Raw genomic sequence first — 16,438 nt, 5'->3', positions numbered from 1 at the left:
TTGGAGGCGTTATCTGACTGTCGGGCACACAGGACGCGCGGCTGTCGGAGACACAGAACATCTGGATAACAGAGACAGAAATCAAAGTCTCATTAGTGGATTTGGGTAATTTAATAGTTCTCCTGAATCATTTCACTGGAAACAGTCCAAGAGGTTTGAAGAATGCGTCGCACCTCTGGCTGGATTGGCTGGACTCTGTGTCTGTGCGCATCTTTGACCGTGAGCGCGCAGGACTACCCCGAGGACGACGAGATGATCCTGGACCTGATCCGTGAGGACGGGACTCAACCTGAAACCGGAGCCGAGCCCGCTGCTGAGTTCCTCAGGTGCAACAAGGTAATATTCACTGTGTCAGTGGCAGTGCTGGTGGAAGTACTCAGACCATTTACTCAGGTAAAAGTAGCAGTACCACAGTGTGCCAGTTCTCCCTGCGTTTAAATGTTACTCCAGTAAAAGTACAAAAGTATTTGCAGAAAAATATACTTTAAATAGTAAAAGCCTATTTCAGAATTAGAAAGTACATTAAATTATTGGATTATAATCAATGATTAATGCACGGATCACTTTAATCCTAATTACAGTGTAGTTTACGCTTGAAATAATGTATTTTATTTATTGATTATATTTTGTATTATTAATCTGAATCTGTAAAGTAACTTGTAAATAAATGGATCAAATAAATGTGGTGGAGCAAAAAGTAAAATATTTCCCTCTGAAATAGTGGAGTAGAAGTATAAAGAAACGTAAAAAAAAAAAAAGTATAAGCGCAGTACTTGATTACTCAGTGTACTTAGTTACTTCCCACCTCTGGTCAGCGCATCTGGTCAGCCCGTTACCGACTGTTTGCAGACTGATCGTTTGGTCCAGTTTAAATAAAGCTACACTGCAGGGAGATACAGATTAACCGACATTTTAAATGTGTTCAATTCATGTGTGCAGCATTATCAGGACAGCGACGGTCTGTGAGGCAACCAGGCGCATTAAATAAATGATTCATTCTCCATTAGAACCAGCACTGAGTGACATTTTTAAAAACTTTTTGCTGAGCATGCCTCATTACTCTTGTACATGCACTGGGACACTGCACCTGCACTAATTGTCCTCTGGGCCGTGCTCCAGGCGGCGTGGCGCATGCCCGGTCAGTACCTGGTCATCCTGAGTCCGGGAACGCACGAGTCTCACGTGCAGAGGACCATCAGGAGACTGACGGCCAAGGCGGCCAGGAGGGGCTACCTGCTGGAGATCCTGCAGACCTACTCCGGAGCTCTGCACGGCTTCCTGGTCAAGATGAGCAGTGACGTCCTTCACCTGGTAACTGCTTCCCCTGTCAGCATGCTGCTTACCAGTAGAACCTGTGGGGGTGAATAAAGGTGTGGGTTAACTTCTTGTCGCTGATCAATGTGAAGACACCAGCTATCAGAATTCTAATAGAGCAATCAGAATCAGTCTATTAACTTATTTTAACATTCCTGCATTTATTTGTGTTTTTAGAAGTATTCTGAATATTCACCCGTTTGGAGGTTTTTGTGTTTTACCTCTTTAAAGCACTGTGGGTGTAATGAGGCTTATTTGACACTAGTAAAGGAAGACTCTTCAGTGTGCAAAACAAAATAACCTCTACAAATCTATCTAAATTAAGTTAAAATATATATATATAAATGACAAAGTAATAACCTGCATTACTTATTATATCACACTTCAAATACATTGCTTTATTTATACAACAACATTCTCTGCAGTAAAACAAGCATAACAATTTAAAAATACATAAATTGTGAAGATTGCTGAGGTAGCTCTGATTCAACTGGAGGACATCAACTGGACATCCAGATAATGGAAGACGTGTCAGTAGTACTGAGCTTCATTAGAATAGCTGCAAATCACCTGGATAACAGTGAATGTCTGTGTTGTGTCAGTGGGTGATATGCATTGCCTTATCATGTGGATAGGAGACCCAGGAAAGACCCCTGGGGTACCCCCTCAAGAAAGAGGGTCACAAGAGGGGCAGCATCTTCAGCCACAACAGAGAAGGACCTGTTGGACAGATAAGAATAAAACCAATCTAATGTCACATCACTGATGCCAACTTAACCGTTTAAACAGTTGATTAAAACTACATTAAAATTCTAATTACATCCACTGTGATTAATATCTAAAAAATAAAACATCAAACCGTCAAAAAGGGGTTACAATCATAGGTGGACAAGTTCACCTTCATCAACTTCCTGTACTTTCTTTTTGCTTTAGACAAACAATAAAAGTTGCTTTTGTTCCTGTCAGGCGGTGAAGCTCCCTCATGTCCACTACATTGAGGAGGACTCATCCATCTTTGCTCAGAGCGCCCCCTGGAACCTCCAGAGGTTACTGCAGCCTCATGGTGGACCCTCTGAAAATGGAACATACAGGCCACCCAGTGAGTCTGTCTGCATGTCCATCTCTCTCTCTCAGAAACACTCTCAGAAACACACACACACACAGTAATTATATTTCAAATCCACTTGCCCTCTGTCCTCTCTAGATGATGGAGGGAAGGCGGAGGTGTATCTGATGGATGGCAGTGTTCAGAGCTCTCACAGAGAGGTTGAAGGACGAGTGCTCATCACAGACTTTAACAACGTTCCTGAAGAGGATGGAGTCAGAGTTCATAGACAGGTTGCACTCAGAAATTCTTCAACAATACGTGCTCATTTGTCTTTGCAGCTCAGAAGCAAAGCTTTCACACCTGTGGATCTGTTACAGTATCATGTTCCACCCTCTCTCCTCTGCAGGCAAGTCAGTGTGACAGTCACGGCACACACATGGCGGGGGTTGTGAGTGGGTCGGACTCTGGTGTTGCTCGAGGTGCTGGTGTTAACCTGGTCCGTGTGCTGAACTGTCAGGGGAAAGGGACCGTGTCAGGAGCTCTGGCGGGTAGGACTCCCACTGTTGCACTACTGACTAGAGATTATATGTCATGTGTTGTCCATTGGTGCACTTCACCACTCATAGCTCAGGAGATAGAGTGGGTTGTCTACTAATCAGAAAGTTGGCGGTTTGATCCCCAACTCCTCCCACTGCATGTCAATGTGTCCTTGAGCAAGATACTGAGCCCCGAATTGCTCCAGATGCTGTGTGGAAATGAATTAGTTTCTGTTGTATGTATGTATGAATAGGTGACTGTGGCATGTAGTTTAAAGCACTTTGAGTGGTTTGAAGACTATGCGCTATATAATGGTCCATTTACCGTTACATACATGCCTTCAATAAACAGCTCTTTGTGTTTTTATACATCCTGTTAGATTATACTTCAAGCCAATTTACAGTACTTATTTTACATGAAAAGCAGGTGTGAAAAGCTGCTGCTGCATGCAGCCATTATGTAGAAACACAAATGCAAAGGGGAAGTGGGTCATTATTTCTTCAACAGCAGCATTTTCTTTTCTGAACAACCCTCTCCTTTCCCATTCAGGTATGGAGTATATCCGAGCAATGTTACTGGCCCGTCCAGTGGATGCTGTGGTTGTTTTGCTGCCTTTCGTCGGCGGTTTCAGCCGTTCATTAAACACAGTCTGTCGGGACATGGTGGCTAACAGAGCTGTAGTCATTGCTGCTGCGGGGAACTACAGGGATGACGCCTGCCTCTACTCACCTGCCTCAGAGCCTGAGGTTACATAGCACTTTATCTAAATGAGCCTGATGGATGCATTCACACACAACCCTTACCGTAGCTTCTTCTGCGTGTGCAGGTCATCACGGTGGGCGCAGTTAACTCAGCAGACCAGCTCATGTCACAGGGAGCAGGTGGCACCAATTTCGGCCGCTGTATTGATCTGTTTGCACCCGGCGATGACATTGTTAGTGCCAGTAGTGACTGCAGCACCTGTTTTACCTCCCGTAGTGGAACCTCGCAGGCTGCTGCACATGTTGCTGGTATGCGCGCACACACACACACACACACACACACACACACACGAAAAACAAAGCAGTCTGTGTGTGTAGCTCCAGTAGAAGTGACTTATATATTTTTTTTATGTAGGTATAGCAGCAGTGATCCTGTCATCCAATCAGAACGTGTCACCGGTGCAGGTCCTGCAGATGATGCTGCATTATTCCATCAGCAACACAATCAACTTCCTCTCTCTGTCTGACACACATCGTCTGATTACCCCAAACCTGGTGGCAGCCATGCCTCCCACCAACAGCACAGGTTAGTGACTCACACAACACTTACACCCTCTTACACACACACAAGCAGCATCGGCGAGGGGTTCACACTGTGTGTCTGTTCGGGTTTTCAGACGGGGAGCTTCTGTGTCGGTCAGTGTGGTCAGAAAAGTCAGGGGTCACGAATACTGACAGGGCTATCAGTCGCTGTCGTCTGGGGGAGGAGATGATGAGCTGCAACAGCTACACTCCTGACGGTGTCCACGCTGGAGAAACCATCACTGTGAGTTCAAACTGACCTCTTCTTATCACTAAAAAACACTTCTACTGTTAAAAACCCTTCACCCCGTGTTTACAGGTGAACAGCGGGCAAATGGAGTGTTTTGCCTACAATGGGCCGGGGGGTAAAGGTGTGTATGCTGTGGCGCGTTGCTGTGTGATAAGTGGTCTGCAGTGCCAGGTCCATGCTAGTCCTGAGCCTGGACTAGATGCAGAGTGTGTCAGCCCGCAGCACCACCTGACCGGTAAGTCACAGATACCATGTGCTGTAGTTTAAATGAGCACACCTGTCTAGCTGCTGTCGCTGTTTTTCTGTGTGGAATTTCAAGCATTAATTTGACATTTTGCAGAGTTAAATGAGAAGATGACTTTCATCATCTTTACTTCTTTTAAATATGAAGTTAGAGCCAGCAGGGTGCTGGAAGGGGGAAAGTCTAAATTCACATCTTTTTTAATAGAATAATGAAATGAACTTTTTACACTGGTCCTGCCAGTCAGTGCCTGGAGAGTATTTTTATGCGATCCTGTAAACAAGGTACCATCCAGTGAAGCGACGTGAGGCAGACACAGGGGCAGCGCGTTGGAGCAGACGTCACCTTATGTTCGACGGTTCCTTCACTGATCATTAAAAGAGCCAAGAATACCGTCATCCTCTGGTACCTCGGTGTTGTGGATTGGTAAGTTTTTGGTTTCCTTATTTTCTTGATTGGGATTTTTTCTATTTTAACTCGCTATAGAGCAAGCGAACATACGCATGGTTCTAACATCAAAATGTAGCCCAACTACCGCTGTTACTGGATGAGTGAATCTCAGCTTCACCCATTACAAGCACAGGCTGGTTCATGCTAAACATGCATTATATTATTATGACACATCTAACTTTAGCAAGTTATAACGCAGAATAAAGTGAAGGTAATTATGGGCTAGTAAAAAATTTTGTGTTCTCTAGAGGGATAATTATTAATCACTTCTCAAAAAAGAAACCCAAATTTACTGTTTTTCAAAGCTGACATATTGGACCTACTAGCAACTAGTAAATAATGTCCTGCTAATGATCGGAAGCATTTTTTTACATTTTTTTTTTTTTACAGTAAATGATAAAATTAAAATCCCCATAAAAATATTTATTATATCACTCAGTGAGAGGGCCATCATCAATCTTCTCATATAATTATCTGCAACAAGGTAAAGACACCCGTATTTCCAATGATATTGAACTATTTCTTTAAAACTGTTGAAATAACTTGAATGCTGTACATAAACTATCCTTTAAGCTGAGTATGTGGTTTTGATGTGGCTGTATTTAGAACATCCTAGACAATTATGCTAGTTACCATGGCAATCACTCTGAAAGGAAAATGTACTCCATCCCAACATAAATACCAGCTTTGTGTGCAGTATAAAGAGCAGGTCTGTCAAAGGCAGTTATCACACTTTAGTGGTTTGTTACTTTACATTATCTCCCTCATTCATTGCCTTTATGATGATCCCTGTGTGTAGGATGGGTCAGTGCTCCTCTGACAATCGCTAATGGGCAGTACTTCAAAGTTTACTTCTGTTTGTGCTCAGTTCAAAATGTAGCTCGTCTCTCTCTAGGCTGTACATCTTGGTCCACTGCGGAGATCTCGTCCAACTCCCGTCCACATCACGGTGACCGGAAACGTTGTGTTGTGAAAGACGGGGTGACGTCTCATGCTGTGTGCTGCCATGCTCCGTCTCTGGAGTGCCACCTGTTGGAAAACATATCAGCGGATAAAGACCAGGTAAATATTTTACATAGAAATGTCTTGGATAGAACTTTCCCTCAGCCCTTTACCCTTTAACACGGCTCCTGCTCTCTTGCAGGTTGAGGTGTCCTGTCCCTCTGGCTGGACTCTGACAGACTGTAGCGCCGTCTCTCAGGGCTCTGCTATCTTGGGGCCAGTTGCTAAGGGCAACAGCTGCCGTGTCCGCAGTGCTACAGGAGCCGATGGGGCAGCAGGTATCGCTGTCTGCTGTCGCGTTAGGCCGCCAGAGCAGCCCGCCACAACTCCTCACTGATCTGGTCTCACACCAACACCTCCTCTCTAATGCAGGTGTCTCTAATGTTGTCATCCTTTATCAGTGGCTGTAAGCACTTGTGTAAAGCTGTTTGTGAGTGTTTCAGTTCTAGGATTAGGTCAAAATACGCTCCACATATTGTAGTAATGCCTCAGACTTACATATGCTGCCTCATCTAGTTCTGTCTTGTTAGATATTTTTAAACCATTTACAGTTTGTAGAATGTAACCAAATATTTTTGTATCTTTTACTAAACAGTTATAATAAAGAGAGCTGTCATGAACATATGTATTTTTCTGACATAGTGTCTATATGCTCTTTACAAACTGATTAACACATAAATTCAAGTGAATGCGATGAGAACAGAAAGATTTATGACAACTTACAATACAGTTACGTGTCTATAATCCAATGAGGAGCGCCAGGCAATACACAGTTCCTAACTATAGGGTATCCAAATCAGCCTTTTTCACAGCAGACAGTAACGATGGCTCAGTCCCATTCAAGTGTCCCAATAAGTCATGACATAATGCGTAATACCAGAACCCTGAAACTGAAGCAGCTAAATGGTATGTGCCATCATCTTATTATTTACTCATTTCAAACCTGTGCTTTTCCTACTGTGACATAAAACAAGTCTTTGTGAAAAAAGCCTATGAAAACAGTTCACACACCACTGGATACGTGAAAAATCCAATCAGACACAACTCACCAAATACTTTTCTGAATGAGTCTGTGGCAGAGGAGGGTGTTTCCAGTTAAGACGGTTGGCGAAGAACCAGAGAGGCTAGAGGTTGAGCCAGGCAGCAGTAGAGCGCTGGGTAATCAGCCTAATTAGCAGCTTGATTAATAAGCCAGTTACCTTCTGCTCACTTTGTTTTGCATCGAGTCGAGAATATTGAACTGCATTTATGTGACAGCAGCTTCTAGGATTAAATAGTTGAAGCCAAAAACAAAATGAGTGGAAAACACAATGTCATTAAAACCAAGCACACTCCTTCCTTATTTTTACAGCTTCAAACAGACAGACTTCAGGCATGGAGAGCACCATGGGGATATCTGTCCAACACCGCCAGCTGTGGTGCACTGATGAGTGGAGTGATGTTTGATTGCCACAGGAAATCTGATATCATTACTGCTAAACTGATACAACCCTTCATCACAGATGCCTTATGCCAAAATCATAAGCCATGATATGAGGCTGGGGTTGTGCATGAATTCATGAGTGGAGCTAACCTGATTACCTATTCTCAGTCCAAAAAGCCTTTTTTTTTTTTACAGCAGACATTTTGAATTGGGAAAAGCAGAAGTACAGGTGATACAAATATAATTAATGATAATTCTTTTCAAGTGTCCCTTTTTTTTTTTTAAATTATTACTTATACCCGTTCTTCCTCCTGTGACACATCAAAATGTCTTCAATAAAAAAGTCCAATATATTGATCTTTTTCAGTCTTTGCAGCCAAACACCTGTTTATCCTATTATTTCATGTCAAAATGGCTGCTGTGAAAAAGACTGTCGGCTGAATAAATAAATAAAATAAATCAGATGAGTTATTAAGATTTCCTGCAGAAATTAACCTACAAAAAGGTTGAGAATTAAGATGCATCAACATTTTGTAAGGTGTCTGTCCTGGAATAAACTAGTGAATAATTTGACAATCTGTAAACATACATAAAAACAATGTTTACAAAAGGTTGTGCATTCCAGTTTATTTTATATCAAATTTCCCCTTAATCAAACTCTGATGTACAAATTAAAACTGAGTTTTAACATGCATTACAGAATCCTGCGATGGCAGAAGTGAATTTTCAAAATTGAATGACAGTAAAAACCCGTACAGATACCAATCCCTACCCACGCACTTCCCCATCCCTCCCTGCATCCCAGGATTAAAACAAAAGATTGTTTTGAGGTTTCTTTCCTTTTCTTTTTTTTTAAAGTAGTTGTGGTGATGTGGGGTAAACCTAGGAGACACTCTTGGCTGCGACTCATGTTGCCATGGCCATGTACGCCTTGGCACAGACTGCATGCAGCTCCATCAGATAGCACGTAACCAGCCACAGAGAAGGGGCGTATGTTTGTGACAGTAAGTGCTAATGACCAAATTACACAGCAAACAACACATTGGGCTGTTGTTTCTCCTCTGTCACACAAAAAAAGACAAACTTCACCACCACTTACTGCCACACATGCAAACGTGCTGGAGAGCACGACGTGACATTCACATCTAGTGAGATAGAGAGGAAAATGGGCTGGGTGGGGGGTGGAGGGTGGGGGGGTGATCTTCCCTCTTCTCAGGCTTTGAGGACGTGGAGTGGATTGATCGCATGACGACTTCCAACAGAAAACCATTTTGCATGATTGCTTTGTAGGTCCTCACACTGTAAACATTTACCTGTTAAAGCTGAGAGCTAGTCTGCTAAGCTAGTTTAGGCTCATGTCTTCAGAACATCTGAGTGAAAGTGTGGCTTCCTTAAAACTATCTAGCATAAATCAGTATCTACAAAGTGTCTCTGCTTGAGTGCAGAGTAAAAAGAAGCAGCATTTTACCATCACCAAAACCCTGTCCTGTCACCTAAACCCTGTTTTATTAGGGTAAAACTTACACCCCCCCTCCCTCCCCCATACACACACACAGAATCAACAACCAACAATTACATTCCTACAATCCTTTGTCACAACACACAGAGGACATTTTCCCTGTATTATTTTGGGTCTAATGGGGATGAAGAAGCCCTGTTGCACTACAGCGAGACTATTTGACCTCATGAGACAGTGGTTTGGTGTCACGGTCAGGACAGGTGGAGCAGGTGTTAGCCCACCTCCTCAGAGATGCGATGATACAGTATCAGAGGTGGGACGGGGGAGAGATCGGGAGGTTAAGGCACTTCAAGTCTCCCGATGATTGGAGTAAGGGTGATGGATGCACGCTGTTCTTGTATGGAACTAGAGCTACATTTGGGTTTAGCTCCTCTGTGTGTTTCCAAAGGTAGACAAAAGCAGAAGGCAAAGCAAAAAAGAAAACTCCATTGGAAAAAAACAAAATCAAACCTGATAAAGCAGAGGTAACAGTGAGGCAAGGAGGACCTGTTCTTTGTGTTTGTGAGTGAAGTGAATGAGTGACACACATTTTTCACAAGTTCTATCATAGTGTATTATTCTTTGTGTGTGTTGTGTGTGTGTGTGTTGTGTGTGTGTTTGTAACCTTGGCACCTAAAAGTAAAACATGCTCCTGAGCTCCCCCTCAGTCGGCACTGATGGCCCACTATGACTGATCTGTGCACTTCCAGATCAGCTTATCTTGCATAAGGCTTGAGTCCCTAAACATCTTCTCCAAAAGTCAATCCATCCGGAGTCAAAGAAAAGTGGCAAAGAAACTAAAACGCAGCAATGAAAAGAATAAAATCCAGCACATGAGGCTGCCTGACAGCGAGAAGAAGAAGTAGAGGGAGAGCGCTGACCATGGCACTGCTTGTTTCAAATTTGCTGAGGGCCGGGACTTGTCCAGTTTCCACGGGCTGCCCTGTACTGTGTCCCCATGGCTACAGTGTGGTCGCCAGGGTGAAAGGTTAAGTCACAGGCTTGCTATCAGGGTTTCCATGTGTCTGCATAAGTGGCACTGAAAATATAAGTTGTTAAAAGCAAAAGAAGAGGAGGACACGATCGCGAGGAGGCTCTAGAGGAACTGACCAGTGCTGCTGTACGTCACAATAGACTGGGCTGGACTATAAAGTGCATACTTAACCCCACCCCCTCCCAAGTGCTTGTGTGTGAAGGTGTTCCTGTACAAGTGCACACGCATGTCTGTAAGTTCCTCTAGAGCACCTAATGTGACCTCTCACAATTTGCATGGCTGTGGAGAAGAGCACAGGAGACTTTAAAATATTATCTTACACTGGAAATTACATCTATGGAACAAATCTTTACAATATGAATATGTCTATGTAGATACATTGGCAAATATGAGCAGAAAATTGTTAAAACACAACCCAAACCCATCCTCCACCTTGCTGTCATTCTGAGTGAATGAATGAATAAAAGGATAAACTGAAGTCATCCGTGACTGTGGAAGGTTTTCGCACTTCCCACTGTAATCAACTCTGCTGCCCTTAATGATAATGCATCTCCATCATCGCCGTGGCTGCTCTGAAAGGAAGTAATTTATGATTTATTCATAGCTCCTTTGTTGCCGTAGCGACCGAGAGTATAAGTGTTCTGATTGGCTTGCTGTGGAGTCCTAAATGTCCTGACCAATCAGAGGCAAAGTGCAGCCCTTTCAATTGGCTGCCTGGAGCTGTGCCGCTTCTCCTTCGAAGGGATCCTGCTGGTTGGAGGAGTTAGGGGTCTACATCTTCTAGATCGCTCTTTGAATCGCCAAGCATCATGGGAGACTCCGAACCCTGGGAGAGAGACGAGGTGTACATTTAATATGAGAACAAACAAATGTGGTGTTTTTATGAAGAAAGGTACAGATGGTGAAATATCAAAGTGCTAAGCGGGGACAGTGGGATTCTAATTTCTCTCTCTCTCTTTCAGCACATCTTTATCTATCTGCCGTGTTCATGGCTTTGCCAGAACAAGTCTGACACTTGAGTTGTGTGGGCATCTTGTCGGGCACAGCAGGAATCAGAGAAGAATGGAGCAGCTTTAAATCCACCGCTAATAACAACCGTGGGAGGTAACAAACTGCCTTTAAAGCTTTTGACAGAAGCCAGTGAGATGTTCCATTTTTGTTCCATTCTTTTCTTTTTGGCAGTGTGAACTGAGCAGGATGTTGTAATACGATGAGTCATGTAAGAAGCCCACTGTGCTGAGCAGCTAATGCGATTGAAGCTGAGGGATACCTGTCGGAGGCTGCGGTCGGTGTTTTCATTTGCTGGACTGCCGTCAGAGCCGTTGCTGCTGCCAGACTGCTCCTTTTCGTTTAACAACGCTGTGGCATAGGCCAAGGTATCCTGCAGAGTTTGATACACAGACAATGAAACAGAAGGGAGCCAAGTTGAGAGCAGAAGAGAAAAGTAATCATCGAGTACCATTGACAGCGTGTGTGTTTGCATGCTGTTGGTGGTGGGAGGGACTCTTATCAGGCTGATATACAATATTTCTGTGTGTGTGTCTGTGTGTGTGTGTGTGTACCTGTGCAGAGATGGTGCGCTGGAAGGTTTTGTTGGTGGATGTTTCATTGGAGACGTTGCTCTGTGGAGTCCAATAATGTTCTGTCATCTGAGGGAATATGATGCAAAAATACAATTAGCATACAGGGAAATTAAACTAGTATTTCATCACACTGTATGTAGTGTTTTCTTGGTGGTGAGAGCAGTGATTCCACCAGGGATTGTATTGTACCCCAGGGGGTACCCCAGCAGTTGGTTGGGGGTGTGTGGAAAGAATTGTGGAGTAAGTGAACTAATAATAATTGTGGTTTAAAAAAAACAAAAAAACATCCACATAGCTACAACACCTGAAAACTAATGGGATGTAACAAAGAGTGCAAGAAATCTAGTTAGCACAGGAGCAGAGAAGTTTAAAAAGATAGTAAAGTAAGTAATAGATAAACAGTTGAAATATCTAAAAGTAACCTATACATGGTTAAATAGTTAGCTAAAAGTAATGCATAAACAGTTGAAAAAAAAATAACAGATAAAAGCTTTTATATATTAAAACAGCATTGAGGTTAAAATCAATACACACAACACTGTGGAAGAAGAGGAGCAGTGTCAAGAAGATGGAACATCACTAAGGGGCTGTGGAGGTAACTCAGATAAAAAGGGATTGAAAACTGCTCTAGTTGTTTAAGGCACCGACTATGAAGCTGCAACATCCCTAGTTTGATTCTCCAGTGATATTTGCTGCATGTCATCCCCCCCCCAGCTTTCCTTCCTCTCATTTCCTGTTATATCTAATGTCACTATCTAATAAACTCAAAATACGTCACAAAAAAACATATTTCTCTGATGTATGTGGCAACGCAGTATTTTGCAGCTTGCCTTTTTTTGTAGCCACTGTACTGCCCAGCTCCAGTGACCAGACAAGTCCTTGAAGTAATCCTTGGCTGGAGCACACCTGGTGGGGGAAAAAAAAAAGGAGGCTCAGAATTAATGTTGCCCAGTTTATCTGCATCATCCACAATTAAAACATGTCTAATAGAATTACTACTCCTGGAAAACTCAAACTCTTAGAGGTACTCACTTCTGGGCCAATGTGACCAGGAACTTCACACACTGGTAGCAGCGTCTGCTGTCCACGTTGTTGCTCTGGTGCATCAAAGCTGAAAAGAAAAAGAACTCAGGTTGCTATACATTCAATGAATTCATTTAATACACATGGAAAAAACTGATCATGTTGCCAAGTGGCCAGGCAGTCAACGAACAAAGACAAAAAACAAACAAACAAACAAACCATTAAATTGTAGTTTACTGAACACTGAATGTACCTTAGGACAATGAACACTGTGCACGGACACATACCTAAAAGGCCTTTCTCTGACTCAAAAGCATACTTGAGTCTCTGGGATTGGAGAGGGTCTTCCATTACCTGACATAAAAGATATAACTGATGTTAGCAAAGCTGATCATAACAGTGATCAGATTTTATAAACATTAATAGGTGAAAGGTCACAGAGTTAAATGATGACTGTCACTCACTAGTAGCTCCTGCAGCATCTGAAAAATGTTCTTCAGTTCATGAGGTGGAGCCGTCTCCAGCTGGGTCTGTGACACAAAACATTCAGATGATTTTATGAACAAAGAATACTCATTGACTGAATGTCTGTCAGCTCTGACAGTTGTCTCGCTTTGTTTTACCTTGAGCAACTGCAGCACACCCAGGGAGAAGGGTTCATTACAGTACGAACTGTAGGTGACCATCTCTATCAGCAGAGAGAGGGCACCTGACAACTCACGCATGGCGAACATCACCTGGTGGAAATTCACAATGAAGAAAACAAGAGTTTCAGTCGAGGGAGTTCAGAGCGTTTTGATGTTTGTCCTGATAAACAGGTCATGGCTCTGAATGGGTTCTTTTGTATCCGTATATGTATATAATACTGTTGTAACATTGGTCTGGATTGAAGAAAAAAAATCCTTTCACTATTTAAAATGCTGCGAGTTGTTGGTTTGTATGTTACCTCTAGAAGGTAAGGCTGTCCCTCTGGAGTGAAGAGTGAGGCCAGGATGTCTGCGTGAAGGGGGAGCAGCGGGGTGGAGGAGGGGATGCCGGTCACGCGCAGCTTAAACCCTCCTGGAGCTATGCAGGGTAACAGGTGAGAAATGAAAGAATGATCATAAGGACTGGATTGTATAAAACCATCAACCCTGTGAACCTCAAGATTTGATTTAAGTGTCTCACCATGCGTCCGCTGTTGGCTGAGGTCAGAGTGCAGAGTGATGAGGGCCAGAGTGCTGTGGAGGTGAAGGAACTCCCGAGCCTGAGCTGGACTCCACCGTCGGTTCTGTGGAGGCACGCAGAGAAAAAACTGAATAAACTACACACTGTTTTCTTTTTTGTTTTACAAGCAACCATATTCAAAATTTCTTAAAAACAGTTAAAGGACCAGTGTGTAGGATTTGGTGGCATCTAGTGGTAAAGTTGCAGCAATTTACTCCCTTTTCAAGTGCAAGGGAAAAACTATGGTGTCCAGGAATGTGCGAAACATGCTAACAGTCCGTCTAAGGTCAGTGTTTGGTTTGTCCGTTCTGGGCTACTGTAGAAACAGGGTGATGCCACAGAAGGCGGAATCTGTATATATAACAGGCTCATTCTAAGATAAAAAACACAATGATTCTTATATAAAGGAGATTACACACTCATGAAAACGTAATGATGAATATTATATTCCATTTGTGCCAACAGATCCTCCTAAATGTTACAAACTGGACCTTTAACAATTCAAAACTATATTTATGTTTTTTAAAGAAAGTCTTGAGGTTAGGAAAATTCTGAGTGAAAAAGTGAAAGTGAAAGTATCACTCTGTTATGGTACTATTACACACTGTATATGTTATGCAGTTCTACCTGGTTGTTTTGCCTATTGGGTCCCAACAGGAAGATGAGCATCCGGCGATAAGCTGAGTGTTTCAGCAACAACTGGCAAGGGCCGCAACCCTGAGAGAGCGAAGAGAAAGACACAACACATCATCTAACTGTCATTTTATCTCATGTTTTAGTTTGAACACTAAAGAGTGCAGAAAAGTCTAAATCTACTTATATACTGATGGTTTATTACCCTCTGAGCAAAGTTGCTGAAGAGGCCGAAGTACTGCGCACAGTTTTTCACATTCTCAGGAACATCTTTGTCCAATAAGGACAGCAGGGCGTCGGTCAGGTTGTCCAGCCCCGGGTCTCCAAAGTGAAGCGCGCTCTCCAGGGTCTTTTCAAGGATGGATGCGACCACCACCCTCACCTCCCTGACACTGCACTCCAACAGACAAACCCTGAGCAGGAGATATAATGATGATCAGTGTTGTAAATGATGATCAGATTGAATGGAATTTAACCTATAAAAAGGCAGGAAGCAGCAGTCTGAAGAACCATGTGATAAGAGCAGTCTAAAACACCATTTGTGTGAGACTTTGGTGGCTTTAGTCTTGAGAAACACAGCTGAGTGCAATGCTCTGTATCTCTCACTCTGTATCTCTGTGGGAAGGGGTGCGTGGTATGTAAAGGGGGCTGGAATGCACTTTTGTCCAAGCGTACGATCTTCAACAACCAATCATATCTAAGGACCATATGATCACCCCATGCCTAAACACAGAGTAGCGTAAGACAACCCTTCTCGAAAACGCATGCGCACTTTGGGAAACTATCCTCTGGTTAGTGTTGACATTCCACAGCGACAGTGACCTGCTCTTTTAGCCAATCAGCATCAGGTAGGTGTGCAACACTCACACAGGTGTTCTCAATACTCCTGCTCTCAGTGCAGATGCAATTATAAGCAATTTCAAGAGTACTCCAGAGGCTCCCGTAATGTGTGTGATTAAAACATACTATGGAGATCAAAGGACAATAATATATATAAAGTTAGAGTATAAGCATAACTCTATATATAGAGTATAACTTTATTTGCTGCTGCAGCATTACCAGGGTGGAATTATTTGACCCTGGTCAGATAGTTCAATGTGCATTGATTAGAATGAGGGAGCAGCGCTGTGAGCTGCCAAGTCGGTAGTATCACATATCACTAAGACAGCTACAAAAATGCTGCAGTGAGTAAAACCAGGCCAAGGCCCCTACGAACATGCAGTATATCCATGCTTGATGTTTCAGGTACTGCATAAAGCTGAAGTGGTAGCGTATTAGTGAGACTGCCGTCTGGCTGACAAAGCAGCCACAAATTTTAGAGCCAAAAGCTTTTTGGAAACCCTATTCTAAATAACCCTTTCCTGTGCTAGCAGAATATGTTCCACTAATGTGATCAAAAACACAGTGTACACATGTAACAGATCTGTTATCAGACAATCACTGACCTGGTGATCTCCCGTCCCTCCTGTCCAACCAGGTACTGCACCATCCACTGGCACGCTTCACAGCTCTTGGACAGCAACACCTCCACCGTCGCCATCCACTCCTCTGTGTCCACTCTGCAGGAGATAAAAATGTAATACAGGTCAAACATCGCTGCTCATGAAGGATGTTCATTATCGATGGGTGTCGCTGTACGTGTGGACTTACCGGAGTTTCTTTTTGGTGTGCAGGTAGGTGTGAAAGAGAAAGTGAACAGCCAGCTGAAGACTCTCTTTGGCCATTGGTTGGTAGTCTTGATGCTTCAGCTTTGTCTGTAACACACGCAAACATCTTTGTCTGGAAGCCACAAAACTGATCACTGACAATTGTACTGAATGTGAATGATTAGTGCTTGTTTATCTATAAAAAACAAACAAGTAATTTAGAAAATATTTGCTTCCTGAAAATGACTAATGATTTTATTTGCTGTATAAAACAAGCATAACAATCCCTGTGAAGCTTTACTTTGTA

The 16,438-nt window shown here is 43.0% G+C and overlaps 2 protein-coding genes across 2 annotated transcripts in view; one reads left to right on the top strand and one right to left on the bottom strand.

Annotated features, from left to right (window-relative positions):
* pcsk9 (proprotein convertase subtilisin/kexin type 9) lies at nucleotides 1-6,732 on the top strand. Its single transcript, XM_035653657.1, has 12 exons — nucleotides 1-336; nucleotides 1,120-1,311; nucleotides 2,281-2,413; nucleotides 2,519-2,652; nucleotides 2,769-2,910; nucleotides 3,449-3,645; nucleotides 3,726-3,909; nucleotides 4,016-4,186; nucleotides 4,278-4,426; nucleotides 4,502-4,667; nucleotides 6,019-6,185; nucleotides 6,268-6,732. Exons 1-12 carry the CDS (start codon nucleotides 163-165, stop codon nucleotides 6,460-6,462), a joined length of 2,004 nt encoding a protein of 667 aa, XP_035509550.1. The 5' UTR covers nucleotides 1-162; the 3' UTR covers nucleotides 6,463-6,732.
* Nucleotides 6,733-8,156: 1,424 nt separating this feature from the next.
* The window catches only part of usp24 (ubiquitin specific peptidase 24), a 30,759-nt gene continuing 22,477 nt past the window's right edge, over nucleotides 8,157-16,438 (bottom strand). Inside the window, exons 55-68 of the mRNA XM_035652759.1 lie at nucleotides 16,136-16,239; nucleotides 15,931-16,044; nucleotides 14,691-14,898; nucleotides 14,480-14,569; nucleotides 13,814-13,916; nucleotides 13,593-13,711; nucleotides 13,270-13,383; nucleotides 13,111-13,176; nucleotides 12,934-13,000; nucleotides 12,656-12,734; nucleotides 12,454-12,529; nucleotides 11,603-11,689; nucleotides 11,311-11,421; nucleotides 8,157-10,866 (exon numbers count right to left, since the gene is read on the bottom strand). Coding sequence (XP_035508652.1) covers nucleotides 10,804-10,866; nucleotides 11,311-11,421; nucleotides 11,603-11,689; nucleotides 12,454-12,529; nucleotides 12,656-12,734; nucleotides 12,934-13,000; nucleotides 13,111-13,176; nucleotides 13,270-13,383; nucleotides 13,593-13,711; nucleotides 13,814-13,916; nucleotides 14,480-14,569; nucleotides 14,691-14,898; nucleotides 15,931-16,044; nucleotides 16,136-16,239 — 1,401 coding nt within the window. The 3' untranslated portion in view covers nucleotides 8,157-10,803. The remainder of the gene's footprint in view (nucleotides 10,867-11,310; nucleotides 11,422-11,602; nucleotides 11,690-12,453; nucleotides 12,530-12,655; nucleotides 12,735-12,933; nucleotides 13,001-13,110; nucleotides 13,177-13,269; nucleotides 13,384-13,592; nucleotides 13,712-13,813; nucleotides 13,917-14,479; nucleotides 14,570-14,690; nucleotides 14,899-15,930; nucleotides 16,045-16,135; nucleotides 16,240-16,438) is intronic.

This window comes from Morone saxatilis, unplaced genomic scaffold (genome assembly GCF_004916995.1).
Source record: "Morone saxatilis isolate NCDOM2014 unplaced genomic scaffold, NCSU_SB_2.0 Contig12, whole genome shotgun sequence".
Lineage (NCBI taxonomy): Eukaryota > Metazoa > Chordata > Actinopteri > Moronidae > Morone > Morone saxatilis.
Note: the sequence above shows the minus strand (reverse complement) of the source record. Positions and strands in the feature narration are given on the sequence as shown.

Excerpts from the sequence above, each read along its gene's own strand:
- pcsk9 (XM_035653657.1), top strand. The coding sequence starts at position 163 with ATGCGTCGCACCTCTGGCTGGATTGGCTGGACTCTGTGTCTGTGCGCA. Across the intron at positions 3,910-4,015 it reads GGCTGCTGCACATGTTGCTG|GTATAGCAGCAGTGATCCTG; the intron begins GTATGCGCGCAC and ends TTTTTTATGTAG. Across the intron at positions 4,427-4,501 it reads ACGCTGGAGAAACCATCACT|GTGAACAGCGGGCAAATGGA; the intron begins GTGAGTTCAAAC and ends CCGTGTTTACAG.